Source organism: Capricornis sumatraensis, chromosome 23, assembly GCF_032405125.1.
Source record: "Capricornis sumatraensis isolate serow.1 chromosome 23, serow.2, whole genome shotgun sequence".
In the NCBI taxonomy this organism is placed as follows: domain Eukaryota; kingdom Metazoa; phylum Chordata; class Mammalia; order Artiodactyla; family Bovidae; genus Capricornis; species Capricornis sumatraensis.
The window spans coordinates 45,332,416-45,348,843 of NC_091091.1; the positions used below are offsets into that span (position 1 = coordinate 45,332,416).

The 16,428-nt window shown below is 46.1% G+C and overlaps 1 protein-coding gene across 1 annotated transcript in view; it reads right to left on the reverse strand.

Moving 5' to 3' along the window:
• The window catches only part of DHX32 (DEAH-box helicase 32 (putative)), a 51,179-nt gene that overhangs the window by 25,679 nt on the left and 9,072 nt on the right, over positions 1-16,428 (reverse strand). The window contains exon 2 of the mRNA XM_068961216.1: positions 7,994-8,496. Within this exon, the coding sequence (XP_068817317.1) occupies positions 7,994-8,275 (282 nt within the window). The 5' untranslated portion in view covers positions 8,276-8,496. The remainder of the gene's footprint in view (positions 1-7,993; positions 8,497-16,428) is intronic.

The window sequence follows — 16,428 nt, forward strand, 5'->3', positions numbered from 1 at the left end:
GAAAGAGTCAGTTATAAGATGGCCAAGTTATTTCTTTTCAAATCCTTGTACTGAAATGTATAATAGTTCAATTAATTCTATCAAGTTTATCTCTGTAAGAATTATTATAGTAGAAAGCACTAATTCATTCGTATGTGCAATCTTTTTAAAAATTTTCTTCTACATATTACAAATTTAGAACAGTATACGTATATATGAACCTATATCTCACACACATGTATGTGTGTGCAGCCATCTTGGGCACTGTCAGTAAGTTATACTTTGTTTCATATATTTTTAAAATAAATCATTCTGAGTGCCTTTTAACAGATTCAAGGTATTTAAGAGTTTTGACATTTTAAATTATCTTCAGATTTGCTATTTACTGGGGCTTCCCTGGTGGCTCAGAGGGTAAAGCGTCTGCCTACAATGCGGGAGACCTGGGTTCAATATCTGAGTTTGATCTCTGGGTCGGGAAGATCCCCTGGAGAAGGAAAAGGCAACCCACTCCAGTACTCTTGCCTGGAAAATCCCATGGACGGAAAAGCCTGGTAGGCTACAGTCCATAGGGTCGCAAAGAGTCAGACACGACTGAGCAACTTCACTTGCTATTTACTAGACCCACTGTGAGGTTCCTAGATTTTATTACTCACTATAACTTGAAAAATAAACATGACTTACCAGAAATCAAGTAACTGCAAAATGAATCAAGTAACCTGCAGATTCCTGATGACTGAAAGTGTAAATGCAGTTCCTCTATTTTAAGACAGGTGTCAGCCTTGTCAACAGGCTGAAAACTAATCAGCAATCATTTACTCAATACCAGCTTTGTCTAACTCTTTGTGACTGTATAGTCCATGGAATTCTCCAGGGCAGAATACTGGAGTGGGTAGCCTTTCCCTTCTCCAGGGGATCTTCCCAACCCAGGGATCACACCCAGGTCTGCCACATTGCAGGTGGATACTTTACCAACTGGGCCACTAGGAAAGCCCAAGAATACTGGAATGGGTAGCCTATCCCTTCTCCAGCAGATCTTCCCGACTCAGGAATCGAACTGGGGTCTTCTGCATTGCAGGTGGATTTTTAACCAACTGAGCTATGAGGGAAGCACTTGTTCCAAGAAAGATGAGACATTTAACACACTACCTTCAGCAGAGCTGGCATCAAGGCACACCACAGGAATGGACAAGGCACTCAAGTGGACTCAAGCCAGGAGTTCTACACTTGACCTGCCCCTAGCTTCTGATTTGTAAATATCGATTTTACAAGCTTCCGCTCCCTTTCCTGTAAAACGAGGTAAATGGTTGAGAGTCACCCCTCAACGTCTGAGCTCCTGTGCCATTTTCTCCACTGACGGTGGAGATTTCCATTTACTCTATACAAATTCTGCAAGATTAGACTATGACAGGGTGCTTGCAATGCCGTAAACATCATACACGCCTGGCCGTGCAATAAATATAAACCATCCAACGGTCCTTACTGTCCTTTATGCCTCCCCTACAGTAGAGCAAATTATTTCATCTATGAGGCAAAGAATATCATTCAGAAATGGGACAGCTCTTCTAAGCATCAGTTAAAATAGCCAGCAAAAAGGCTGGACACACACGTGTTGGGCTTACTGTAGGGACTACTCTGCTGACACAGCCAAGCTGAGAGTTTGAGCCCAAATTACAACCAACTGCAGAGCTCCTCTCCGGGCAGCTCTGACTGCAGACCATGTACCGCCGCTTTCGGCAACGATCACACATGGATGACAGCAGTGATGCAAACACAAACTGAAAGGCTCGTCTCTCAACAAAGAGGAGAGACACGTGAGATCGCCTCTCCCAATTATTATGACTTCCGAGCTCTGGCAAACCTTCCGAATCACTCTAAGCAAGCAAAGGTGCCCCGGGAAGTCTGGGGCCATGGCAGACTCCTGAAAGAAATGACGGTTTGCCAAGTGCTGGAAGTGTGAGCATTTCCTAACCTCAGGGATTTCAGGCATTGGGATTTCGGCTTCACAGGCACTCTTGCATTCTTGGCGCTCTTAACAAATAGCATACCATGCCGTGCCCCGATTCTGAATCTCCTCCAGGAGTGACGGCTTCTCCGCCCCGACAGTCCCTCCCCTCCTCACGGGTAGCATGTGTGCCTCTCGGAGATTCCGTGTTGCTCTCCAGTTTCTCTTTGGAAGACGTCCCTCCCCTCCCCTCTGGCATCGCAAATATACTTTAGTTCTTAGTGAAAGTTGCGCAACTTTACAACCATCTTGGTAAACAAGGTAGGAAACTGTTCTTTAATAACTGAAAAAAAAAAAAAAAAACCCAACAACCAAAACCAATCTATTCACAAATTTACCTGGGAGTTCTGGCAATACACATCACTCACATTTATGTGTGTGGTCTAGAATTTTTCCCTCCTAGAAAAATACCAGGACTTCAAATATTTTCATTCTGAACTCACCTAACGATTTTTTCACATTCTCTCGATCCAGTTAATTTTTTTTAACCTTTGGAGTGGCATGCGGGATCTTCCTCTCCCTGCCAGGGATTAAACCGGTACCCCCTGCAGTGGAGGCGTGAAGTCTTAACCACTGGACGGCCAGGGAAGCCCCCTCAACCTAGCTTTAAAGGCATTTTCTAGGCTGTGTGATGGGCCCACGTGGTGAAGCCCGCCTCGACCCGCTCTGGGTGCACAATCAAGGCTGGAGTGGAGCGGGCCCTTGGCTCGTATCCCCTCCCTGCAAGCAGGTCACAGGACCCCAGCCAGTCTGCCGCTACAAGAGCAGGTAAGGGAGTCCTCCGAGAACCCAGAGTCTAACCTAGATCACGGCTTCACCGTCTGGGCTCCGCAACTGGAGTTCTCCAAGTTGCACCAATTTGGAAAATGAAGCAGCCAAGACTCTCCATCCCCCACCCCGGGCGACAGGCACAAGGCTGGCTGCTGGGCTCCGGGAAGCGGCGGCCGGCCTTCTAGCTGGGCTCATCCGGATCCGAACCAGGAGGACAGCCGCCTGAGTCACGCTGGTGTGGCGCCTCCTGCCCCTCCAGCCACGACGAGAGACTGTGCCCCTCCTCTGGCAGATACATAAGTAAAGGACATGAGACCAAAGGGATCCAGGAGGCCCAGCACCACCACAATTAAACGCATTCTAGTCCCAAGGCCCCAAGCCCTCCTTGAGTACCTCTGGTCTGCCCCGGGTGGCTAGGTCCTCTTCTGGGCCACCCAGGGTACAGCTGTGCTGAGGTCCCAGTCACTCACTTTCATTTAAGCACCAGAGTCACGGAACCCAAAGTCAAAAGGAACTGTGTTATCGTTGTTCAGTTGCTAAGTTGTCTCACGACTCTTTGTGACCCTGTGGACTGTAGCCCGCCAGATACCTCTGCAGTATATTCAAAAGCAGAGACATTACTTTGCCGACTAAGGTCCGTCTAGTCAAGGCTATGGTTTTTCCTGTGGTCATGTGTGGATTGAGAGTTGGACTGTGAAGAAGGCTGAGCGCCGAAGAATTGACGCTTTTGAACTGTGCTGCTGGAGAAGACTCTTGAGAGTCCCTTGGACTGCAAGGAGATCCAACCAGTCCATTCTGAAGGAGATCAACCCTGGGATTTCTTTGGAAGGAATGATGCTAAAGCTGAAGCTCTGGTACTTTGGCCACCTCATGCGAAGAGTTGACTCATTGGAAAAGACTCTGATGCTGGGAGGGATTGGGGGTAGGAGGAGAAGGGGACGACCCAGGATGAGATGGCTGGATGGCATCACGGACTCAATGGACGTGAGTCTGAGTGAACTCCGGGAGTTGGTGATGGACAGGGAGGCCTGGCGTGCTGCAATTCATGGGGTCTCAAAGAGTTGGACACGACTGAGCGACTGAACTGAACTGACTGATGATGGAATTCTCCAGGCAAGAATACTGCTGTAGTTGCCATTTCCTCCTCCAGGAGGATCTTCCCGACCCAGGGATCAAACCCGTGTCTTCTGCATTGCAGGCACCACTGAGCCACTGGGGGAGCCTGAAAGGAATTTTAAGGACCAGCAATTCACCCCAAGGCATGAATCGCTACAACAACATTCCTGCAAGCTGCCTAACCTGCACACATGAACCAGGAGGTCAGAACACACTCCTGAGAGAGGGTCCCTTTCTGGAATAAGTGTCACACATCCCTGGATACCATGATCTGTACACATCTTGCGTGAACACAGCTAGACTCTGCCAGCAGAAAACGGGGGTAAGTTACAGGTGTTAAAAGGTGAAGTTGTTACAAGTGAACACGTTCTATAGCATCCAGCGTCTTAATTTAGGCTAAATCTCAGGTATGTCCTGCTTATTCAGCTCACTAACTCATCCATGTCATGGGAAATTTCAGGACAAGTAAAATAAGACAGCTCCAAAAATATTTCACTCTCTTTCAGGCTTTTTCATAAACTTGCTCCCAAAAAAAGGTAATAAGAAAAGCTCTCTAAACGCGTGAAACGTTGTCCTCTTTTCCAGAGAGCAGTCACTAAATAGCCTTCCATCCCACCTGCACCAAAGAGAGATGGAATTTTTAAGATCCAGCAGAACACCCGTGGTCCTCTTTGAAAGGCTTGAGGCTCAAGTCAGACTTTTCTTTGAAAGGTTTAAAATGCTAAGGAAAAAGAAAATAGTCTTAGAAGCTCTTTAAAAAAAAAATAACCAAGTTGTTTCCATAATTAAGAAGACAACCGATGCTTTCATTATCTAAATTGGTTTAGAAGAGGCCCACAGTCTCATTTGAGTACTACTTTTGATTTCTCCCACTCTGAAGATACATACTGCCTTCACACTTAACAGAAACAAGCATGACTTATTACAATGATCAAGAAGTTAAAGATGGCAAGAGAAACCACTGCTAGGTAGTAACACATCACAGGATAACAATTCTTGCCCTTTAAAAACACACATTCTAAAAGAAAACTCAAGTATGTATTAAATTTTCCTTTAAACGACCGTGTAGGTTAGCAGTTCTGAAACTAAATTTCGGGTGTTATGAGACTGAACGAGCAATCGTGAATAAGCAGCGCTCAGTTTCTCACAGTCAGAGAAGCAAGTTACAGACATGGAAATGGGAAAGGCTCGGACGAGTGCGGGACAGCTGAACTGGAATCAGAAGCACCAGTAGGAACCCAGGGTTTTTAAGAAGAGAGAGACAGAAATACAGATAAAACAGAAGTATGGAAAGGGGAAGAAATACAGAGAAGTAAAGAGAAACAGAAAGAGAGAAGTCGAAAGAGCTAGAGAGAAAGAGAAACAGCTTCGGAGCTAGAAAGACAGAGGTGTGAGCACACACACCTCACATGTTAATTTCCTCACTCTGCTCATGGAGCGGGCCTGAGAGCAATGATAAGCCAACAGCATCCCACTTCCGACACATCTTGGGCTTCCCTTCCGGTTCAGCTGGTAAAGAATCTGCCTGCAATGCAGGAGACGTGGGCTCAAGAGATCCCCTGGAGAAGGGAAAGGCTACCCACACCAGTATTCTGGCTGGAGAAATTCCATGGGCTGTACAGTCCATGGGATTGCAAAGAGATACGACTGAATGACTTTCACTTCACTTCACTAGGTTTTTAAATATAATTCTCCACTAAAAGGAACCATCAGGGCTCTTAGAGGAAAATGGCTTTTTCTAAGACTGGAACAAGGAACATACTAGATGAGCCTGTAATACCTTCTTGGGCTGCAAAGCAGAGACATGCTCAGAGAATGATGTCAAAAGGACACAGAAGTCATCTCAAATGTGGCCCGTGATCCACATTAGGAACAACCTGAGCAACAAAATAAATGGGCTTTGTAATGAACCCACAGAATAAGAACTCATGAGTCCACCCTGACATAAATAAATGAATAAATAATGAAGGCTAAAGAGCTCAGTTTTACAGAAGAATTCCAAACGTTAAAGGGAGGAGGAATCTTGGAATTAGAAAAATCACCGTTTGGTTACTACCATGTAATAATGTCAAAGGTAAGAATCATGCCAGGATGCTGAAACTGGTAGGTGGATGTGTGATGAGAAGCAGACTGGACATGGTCTCCTAGCATCTCCCCAAATATTTTAAATGATAGGGGGAAAATCATAACCTTACAAAAGATATCAAGACAGTCACCACCTTGTCAAGTTACCAGATTTAACGTCATTGCTACTGCTGCTGCTAAGTTGCTTCAGTCGTGTCCGACTCTGTGCGACCTCATAGACGGCAGCCCGCCAGGCTCCCCTGTCCCATGGGAAAACTCTTCTGTCCCCTGCTGTGAGGTCCTGAGGAAGACACACAGCTCTTCTGTGCTCTTCCCGCCGCAAATGCAGAACTGGAGTCTAACCCAAAGGAAACACCAGACAGATCCAAACTGAGGGATGTTGTGCAAAACACCTACTACCTTGTACTTTGCAAAAATGTCGTGGTTGCGAAGGACAGGGAAGGACCGAGCAGCTGCTTCAGATCAAAGGTGATGAAGCAGAAAGACAAGGAGATGCAGTGTAACCGAGGGCTGGATTCTGAACTAGAATTTTTTTTAAATTACAAAGGAACTTAGTGGAAAAACTGATGAAATTTGAATATTACAAGTTAGATTTTGGTAATTATATTGTGGCTTGCCCTGTTTTTAGTAGGTACTGCTGAAGCATTTGGAAGTAAAGGGTATGATATTGTCAACTTACTCTTAAAAGCCTCAGAATAAAATCATGTGTGTGTGTGTGTGTAGAGACAGGACGATGAAGCAAATCTGGTAAAATGTTAACTGTGGTGGAATCTGAGTAAACTGTATGTGGAAAAATCTTTGTACTATTTTGCAACTTTGCATAAGTCTAAAATTATTGCAAAATTAAAACTCTAAATCATTTTTTTAATGGCCAGTTGTTCACAGAAACCAGGAAAGTTACACTCCTTCTGTGTTAATCATTAGCTTCTTAAGACAAACTGAAATCATTCATTGCAGCAACAACTCATCATAATAAAGGGAAAATCATAATACACCTTTGATATTGGCAGTTACAAACTCAATTAAAGGGGAAAAAAAACCACCTGTGACTCATTTCACCTCTCTTCAAGCTCCATTTAGGACAAGGCAGGCTCAGAGGTAGTAAAGCCTTGAAACAGCACAGTGTAAAGAGTTCTTAGAATGCCAAGACAGTCATGTGACATTCATTAGACAAATGGTCACATCCCTCTGGGCCAGAGTTTCATCATCTGGAAAATGAAGGGGCTCTATCAGATTATTTCTACTCTAATTTGTACATCATGAAAATCTGTAAACTCATTTCATAATAAAAATACTTACTGCTTGCTTTACAAAATATAGATCTCACTCAAACCTCGAGTTCAAATACAACAACAACAAACTGGCCAACAAGTTGTCACTAGCTTTCTGTGCCAACCGTTTCCTCCTCTTTCCTTCATCCCAGGCAAGAATACTGGAGCGGGTTGCCTTTTCCTCCTCTGGAGGGTCTCCCTGGCTCAGGGACCGAACCCGTGTCTCCTGCCTAGGCAGGGGGATTCTTTACCACTGAGCCACCAGGGAAGCCCTCTGTTATTTCTCAGAGTTTGGAAAACAAAGATTTCCTTGTGTTTTTAACTTTCTGTAGCTTGACCAACGTCCCCAACAAGCGTATCCATGCATTCTGAGTATCAGACTGCTAGACGTGTAAACACGGCAGTTAATTCCAAAACTTACCGTGGGCCAGTAACATCTTTTAAAATACAATATGCATGACAGAATACTTTTTTTTACAACAAAATAATTTGAATAGATTCTTCTACTAAAGAAAGTTCAGTGGTACAATAAACACGATTAATATCCTCATAAGTATTAACTTTCATTCAGCCGGCTTTCATAAACAAAATCAGGTTAAGTAACTTATCTGAGGAACCTGAATTGCTAAGGCTCCCTTCTGTTTCGTCTTTCGGTTTAGACAATATCATTCACAGCCTAGTGTGAATGATAGGCTGTGATGCTATAATTATTTCAGCGCTAAAAAAGTACGATGTACAGAGCCAACTGCTTTTTGCAGGGGCTACTCACCTGAGAGCTCTTGCCACACTTAGCGTCTCCCGAAACGATCACAACTTGACTCTGAAGCAGCTTCTCCATAAAGGAGTATTTTTCCTTCCATATTGGAAGGTCTTCTCTTTCCTTCAGAAGTTTATAGTAACGTGATGAATATGGCAAGCCATCGAAAGGGTTAAGTTCCAAATCCTCACACGCCAGAATTCCCTCCTCATCCCCGTCACTGGAATCCAGGGACTCGGGGAAATAGCGTTTTTCGGAGGAGGAGTTAGGACATTCCAGGGTTGCTGCTTCCATCTTGTCCAAGGGAGCTTAAGCCGCCGGCATTCTCCTGCAACAACCCACTGCAAACAGAGCTGTCTCCGTACACAAACTCAGACGTCCCAACCTGCGGGACTGCAGGTCAAGGCCCTAGCCAGCTGAATTCCTCCGGCCTGCATCTGCTCTCTGCGGCGTTGGCTGCTGTGCTCCAGCACTCCTCTGCGCATTCAGGGATGGTCGATAAAGCTAGACGCAAACTAAACAAGAAGGAAAGTCAGGTACACAGACATACGAGATGCTCAGAAGAAAAGCAATAGGCATTCTAAAACAAAAGCCTGATTTTTTCTGTTAACGGGTTACTGTCTGGCATTTCTGCTGCCTGTTTAAAAGGCCAGTAATAATGCAGACTCGCTCTTCAGGTCTGGTTGGTTGCCATTTCTCCCTGGCCAGTTTGAGCACGAGCCCACCCGGGACCTGATTCTCCCTGCTGACCCCTGTCCCAGGTCCCGGCATCTTGATTGACAGCGGAATCGGGAGCAACAGGCGGACATTGTGAGCATGAGGCTCCATCACGTGGTCACTAATCCCATCACAAAGGAGACGGCAGACCCTCTAACTGTTGAGGGCCTGGTGAGTGTTCCCCCACACTGGCTTCAGAAACTCCACTATTTATTTATTTAGTTTAAAAGAGCATTACATTTTCTTTTTCATTTTACATTTGCCTGTGCTAATTTACAAAGCCAAGTGAGTGAATTTATTATATTTTCCCATCTGAGGCTATGCTAGCTTTGGTTAATGAGGTCTTTTATTTGTTTAACTACACCAGAAATCTCAAGCATATTTCTTGAGATCCCTGGGTCTTAAGCCCAACATGTTAGATTTAAGAGGCAACAAATTACAACACTTAATTTAAATGAAGAAGAGAAAAACTGCCTAAGAAAGGGTAAAATTTACACTAGGAATAGTCTGTATGTGTCAGGGAAGGGAGCCTTCCTTTTCCAATCACTGGTGGTTTTTAAAAAATTCAATCAGTAGTGCTGGAAATAAGCACCTTTTCACATTAACCAAGGGGAAACTGAAAGGAAAGAAAAACTCAAGTAAAAAAGAATGCAGAATAAAATACCTTTCATGATATCTTGTCACTCAGATCACTCTTTTTATGGCACCTCATTTATCAGAATTATTGCTCGAGATTGTCAGAGTTAGTAGTCTCAAACGGCTAGCTTCTAACCATAAGTAATGAAAACAAAACACTTCTCCACTGGTCAAGTCAGGCTCCAGGGAAACAGTCAGTCACTCAGGAAACAATCTTGAGTGCCTTTCCAGGGCTTAAACTAATAAACGAGGCACTGGTCACACATAAGGATACTCTGGGGGTAGGACGAAGACTGGTGCAGAACTTTTAAAAAGTCACAGATCACAAGAGGGAGAAACTGATCTCCACAGTGGGGAAAGAACGCGCTGGCTCTATGAGGGCAGAGTTCTTCAAAACTCATTCTGAAAGCCACTGTTTAAAAATTATAATGGAACTGTCAAGGTGTGATAATACAAATGTAATGCGCATTAACTCCACAATTCCGCACTGAGACCAGAGCCACAGAAAAGCTCCAAAAACATGACAGCCTGAGATCACGGGACAAGCTGACTCTGCGACGGCGCCCAAGAATCAGAAACCTCAACTGCTTAAGAGAAGTCAATGCTTAGTTTTATGTTCAGCTTTTGTTTCGTTCTGATTAGAATCCCTTCCAAGGGATCTCATCTTACATGTAAATTAAATTACTGTTACTATGACTGAAGACTGCCTTAGGTACTATTTCTGAATTGTTTTCAGTTCAGTCGCTCAGTCATGTCTGACTCTTTGCCACCCCATGGTCGCATATTGTTTTATCTTAAAAAAAAAAAGGGGGGGGCAGCACTATTACTATTACCAAACATGTGTCTTTGAAATGTTTCTCTTACAGTGCTCCCTAAAAGTGTGATCATCTTGTAATTAAAGTCTTACTTAGAAAGTACTGACCACGTTGAATCCTCGGGAACAGGCACGGTTTCTGAATAGGCATCTTTCTAGAAGAAAGCTAAGGCTGACCTAGCCTCTTTTCACACAAACCATGTGTACAGATACACATCACCTACGTATCTGTTCTGGTGGCTCAGAGATGACCCACAGAGCGGTGGACTCCACTTCCTCTCCCTGTGAATCTGAGCTGGCCCCGTGACTCGCTGTGACCACAAGAATGCAGTGAAGTGATGCTGGACTACTTCCGAGGCGTTCAATTGCTTGAAAACACTCTCCCTCGGAGCCAGCTGTCGTTCTGCGAGGTGGAGAAGCCACTAGGAGGAGAGCGAAGCTGGGCATCTGCTGACAGAAGGCACAGCCTGCCACCCACGTGGGTGCGTGGTGGAAGGCGCCCCACCCCGGCACGGCCTCCAGAGGACCACAGGCCCGGCCGACAGGACGCCTGCACAAGGAGCGGCCACGGGGGCCCAGTCACCCGGAGAACCACGGGACGGGCCACCAAGTTCCAGCAGCAGAAAACCAGACTTCTGCCGGCTAAACGGAGCACACTCGGGATTTAACTGTTTCTTCATGACTCAAGGTCCGTTGGAGAAGACTTGAGAGTCCCTTGGACTGCAGGGAAATCAAACCAGTCCATCCTAAAGGAGATCATTCCTGGGTGTTCAATGGAAGGACTGATGCTGAAGCTGAAACGCCAATACTTTGGTCACCTGACTTGAAGAGCTGACTCACTGGAAAAGACCCTGATGCTGGGAAAGATTGGAGGCAGGAGGAGAAGGGGATGACAGAGGATGAGATGGTTGGATGGCATCACGGACTCAATGGACATGAGTCTGAGTAAACTCCGGGAGTTGGTGATGGACAGGGAGGCCTGGCGTGCTGTGGTCTATGGGGTCGCGAAGAGTCGAGCGACTGAACTGAACTGAACTGAACAAGGGCACCAACGCACTGGTTCCTGTAAGAGAATGAGGTTTCCAGATTTCCCTGAAGTGACGGGGGCCAGAGGCCAGACGCGGCCACAGAGCTCTCCTTCCCCAGGGATGTGGCCCCCACGTCACACGGTCGCTCCCATCTGCTTCTCTAACTACTCTCCTACACGGTGCTTAGAACCAGACAGCCTTGTTGCACAGAAATGCCTGTGAAGGCTGAGTCCACAAAGGGCTCTATGCTGACCCCAGCGAGTCTGAAGGGTAAAGCGGTGAAGCCCGCGACACCTATTTGCAGCACTCTCGGGACCTGTTTTTCTTTCTTTTGGTCTATCTTTATTTATTTGGGCTTCCCTGATAGCTCAGTTGGTAAAGAATCCACCTGCAATGCAGGAGACCCCAGTTTGATTCCTGGGTCAGGAAGATTCCCTGGAGAGGGGAAAGGTTACCCACTCCTGTACTCTTAGGCTTCCCTGTGGCTCAGCTGGATAAGAATCCACCTGCAATGCAGGAGACCTGGGTTCGATCCCTGGGTCGGGAAGATCCCCTGGAGAAGGGAAAGGCTACCCACTCCAGTGCTCTGGCCTGGAGAATCCCATGGAATGCATAGTCCATGGGGTCGCAACGAGTTGAACATGACTGACCGACTTTTACTTTATTTAACTGGAGGGTAACGGGCTTTACAATGTTGTGCTTCTGCCGTACAACAACACGAGTCAGCTGTGGGCATACGTATGTCCCTTCTCTCTCGAGACCCCCCACCCCCTCATCCCTTCCCTCTCAGTCGTCACAGAGCATCAGGCTGGGCTCCCTGCGGTGTGCAGCAGCTTCCCACTGGCTATTTACACACGTGGTGGGTAAGTGTCACGGCTGCTCTTCCGGTTTGTCCCCCTCTCTCCTTCCCCTGCTGTGTCCACAAGACCCTTTTACTGTCCTACAGACTGAGTTCCCGGTTTGGAGGGACGAGTGGCTGAGTTTTGACCCCACCAGCTCTAAAGACAGACACACACAGCTCTCCTCACCGATTCAGCAACTGGCGGGACCCGTGCCGATCACTTTCTCCTCGTCACTGTTGTTTAATCGCTCAGCTGTGTCTGACTCTTCACCACCCCATGGACTGTGGCCCGCCAGGCTCCTCTCTCCTTGGGATTTCCCTTCTCCGGGGTATCTTCCTGACCCAGGGACTGAACCCGAGTCTCCAGCATTGGCAGGTGGGCTCTTTACTACCGAGCCACCAAGGAAGCCCCCCTTTCCCCCAGACGTGCTTAAATACACACAAGGGATTTGTGTCCTGGCCTTTGGCGAATTTAATAGTAGCAACCTAAATAAGGGAAAACGAGTAATAATGGCTACACGTCACTCAAAATAAAAGTAAAATCTGTCCTGTTATCAATATAAACTACCTTCTATGACAAGAATTTTAAATCTGAAAGCAAACTGGCATTTGCCCATTTTTCAAAGCTATCCTACGTGAGACTGTAGATCACATAATTTGTCAAAGACTGCTCTCTAAAGTGCATCTATTACAACTCTTAAATGAGCATTTATGAAAATAATACATTATCCAGCATAACACGAAACCACCTTACCAAGAAAACAATCAGAAGTTAACACGTGGCTAACGAGCTACATATTAGCCATTTATATTTTGGCTCTGGGCCAGTAATTCTAGAAACATAAATGGAGTCCATAGACAAGGATAAAGCTTTCAAGGGACTAAGTCAAATAACATGGTGAAATTTGTCCTGAATAACTGTTTCACTCTTTGATGCTCCTCATCTGCATTTTCCCCCCCATGTTCAACTGAATATCAATGGGTTCTTCACACCTACCAAACCCTCACCTGTACAATTTCAGCAACTGCACAGGTCTGGCGATCCCCCAACACTTACTCTCTGGACCTCTTCTCTCTGTAAAAGGCCTGGTAAGGTCTCATCCTGTTTCACGGCTCTAATGCCACCGTATGTGGCGGTCTCCCTGTTCATATGTCCCACCAAGCCTCTCTCCCTGACTCGTCTCGTGCTTTCAACTACCTACTAGTCATCTCCAATGCGGACAGTCAGCAGGCATTTCAAACTTCATGTTCCCAAAGCTAAGCGCTGACATCTGCCCCAAAGCCATGCACCTGGTCCGCTCATCTTCCTTTTAACTGCTCAGACCCCCAAATCTGAACGTATTCTTCATTTTTTTTAAAATCTCAAATCCCATCTCTGATCCGTCAATGAACTTGCTGGAGAGAACAGCAGCATCCAAAGACGTGCGTGTCCAAAGGCCTGAGATTTTCAATATGTACTCTGCTTGACAACAGGGCTGCAGATGTGATCAAGTTGAGGACCTTGGCCAAGGGAGATCGTGCTGGTGGGTCCGAGCTAATCGCAGGGTCTGAAAATCAGAGACCCCTTCTCAGGTTTAGTCAGAGGGGACACGACCAAGGACGAAGGGTTGGGGAGATGCGATGCTGTTGGCTCTGAGGATGGAGGGCGGGCTTGTGAGCCACAATGCGGTGACCTCTAGAAGCTGGGAAACCAAGGAAAGGAATTCTCTCCTAGAGTGTCTAGAAAGCACCACAGCCCTGCCTGATTTTAAACCAGTGATGAGCATTTAAAAACACGTACTTTAATTTTTATTTCTTTATTTGGCTGTGCTGAGTCTCAGTTGCAGCACGTGGGTCTCTAGTTGAGACTTGCAGCATCAACTCTTAGTTGGGGCCTGTGGGACCCAGTTCCCTGGTCAGGGCTCCAAACCGAGCCCCCTGCATTGAAAGTACAGAGTCTCAGCCACTGGACCACCAGGGAAATCCCAAACCATGATGAACTAACTTCTAACCGAAGCAAATTACGATAATAAATAAATTACCACTAAATTTGCGCTAATTTGTTACAGGAGCAACAGTTAACTAATACATCTGGAAATGCCCGTTCTACCTTCAAAATATATCAAGACCCCCATAACGTCCACCATCAACAGCTGGTCTGAGCCACTAACCTCTCATCTGGATTACTGCGACATCCTCGTGACTGGTCTTGGTTCCACCCTTAGTCTCTTGCAGTCAAAGTGATCCTGGTAAAGTCTACTTAGGTCTCCTCTGCTCAAAAAATTTCTCGTGATTTAGAAACTTCACCTTACTCCAAGGAAAAACCACAATCCTTAACAGGACCTGCAAGGCCTGTGGGACCCAGAGGCATCACCTCCCTGCCCCAGTTTCCCTGGCTCGCTCTCTCACTCACACTTCTCTGCTCAGGCGGCCCCCTCACTGGTCCTCAAACACACGGCACACGCCTGCCTCAGGGCCAGCTCTGCTCTCCGCCCAAAACGCTCCTTTCCTCTGAAACCCAAATGGCCAGCTCCCTTATACCCTAAAGACCTTCACAGAATGTCAACTCTGCCACGGGGGGCTTCCCTGCCACAGGTCTGCCCTGTCTGAACGTTCAGCCACGCCCCTGTGCCCCAAACCCACTCCCCCAGCTCCTTAGCCTGCCCTGTTTTCTCTTTACATCTGTTTATTGTTGGAGCCCTCTGCCAAACGCAAGCACCTCGAGTTGGGGAGGTGTCTGTTTTTCTCCCCACCTTTACGGCAGAGTTGGCACATAGAAAGCATTCAACAGATACTTGCTGAATGAATGAATGATGTTGCTAGCACATCAGGGTACTGCTGTTCAACTATCCGGGTTGCCCTCTGTTCGGTCAGTGACCAAGCTCTTCAAAACTTCACCGCGTTCTGTCCCTTCCATCTCGCCTTTGATCCCAGACACCCGTGGCCACCTGCCTTTCTCCCCAGGCTCTCCACCGCAGCCTCTCGTGCACAGATCTGCACTTTCATTATATTATTCCACTTAGAGCTCCAGTTAGCTGGCTACCGCTGCATCAATAGAGCTGAAACACTTCTGTTGGGAACTCACTATGTTTCTGGATTTCAGTGACTTTTTTGCCCCCGAATATGGCACAGAATAGACCCTTGCTGTTTTTAAAGGTTATGGCCTGAGAGTCTGGTGAATTAGCACATCCATCAACTGAAATATCTGCGAGCTTAAGTTTTCGCATGAACCACGCACAGATATCACAAATTAGCTCCTTTTTCAACATTTCTTAGAGCTGCTTTTTTCTTGATGACTTGAGTGGTTGTGTAGAAAATCACAGAGGTGCACTGAGATCCACACAACAGCGTGCCTCAAGCACAGCCAGCACACCCCCCGATCTTTCGGGTCACCTGTAAACAACCAATATGAGGAGGCTTTAAACCAATAAGGGTTAGGGAACTACTGAACCATCTGTACTACACACTATCTTTCCTTTCAGTCTCTCTGCTCGAACCACTATTGAGCTATATCCTCTTTGGCAGTTTCCACAGCCTGAACCCAGATACAGTGGGTACTTGATTAGCCATCAGAGAGTGATTCAACCTCTGTCCCTTGGGGATTCTACGCTTTTAAGACTGACATCAGATTGTGTTTTATTAGAGGTGTTATTCTCAATCTAATAAGTTTTCTCTATTCTCAAGCCTTCTCATCTTCCATGCCTGCATTTTCATGTCTTCCATTTTCTTATTCAACCAATATTTAAGTGTCTACTAAGCATCTGGCCTGTGAACATGCGAGTGATATGTGAACAGGCAGGGCTGGGTCCTGTCCTCATGGGGCTTACAGTCTAGCTGAAAACGAAGGCGGGGGGTCAAACAAAGACTCTTAATCTCGTAGTTAAATAAGGAAGACCTCCCTGGTAGCTCAGACGGTAAAGAATCTGCCTGCAGTGCGGGAGACCTGGGTTCAGTCTCTGGGTCGGGAAGATCCTCTGGAGAAGAGAATGGGTACCCACTCCAGTGTTCTTGCCTGGAGAATCCCGTGGACAGAGAAGCCTGGTGGGCCACAGTCCATGGGGTTGCAAAAAGTCGGACACGACTAAGTGACTAACACTTTCACCTTCTTTCCAGTAAGTAAAAGAAGGAAGAATGACAGGTATGCAACAGAAAAAAGAAAAGATCCAGGGACAGGTGCATTCACAGATGAGACAAGAGCCCAATCAGGAAAGACTGGATAAGCTATTACTAAAACTATTAAGTTTTATTTTAAATGTCATGGGTCTAACTCAGTCATTTCTTGATTAAATTTTTTATCTTTTAAACATTTTGCTTTTCTTTACAATTTTGTTTAACGTGTTACTCAATTTTCTAAATATTACCTATGATTTTTCTAATATCTACCTTCAATTTTCTTTATTACTACTGCATGACAAGTTCTAGGAGAGCTGGA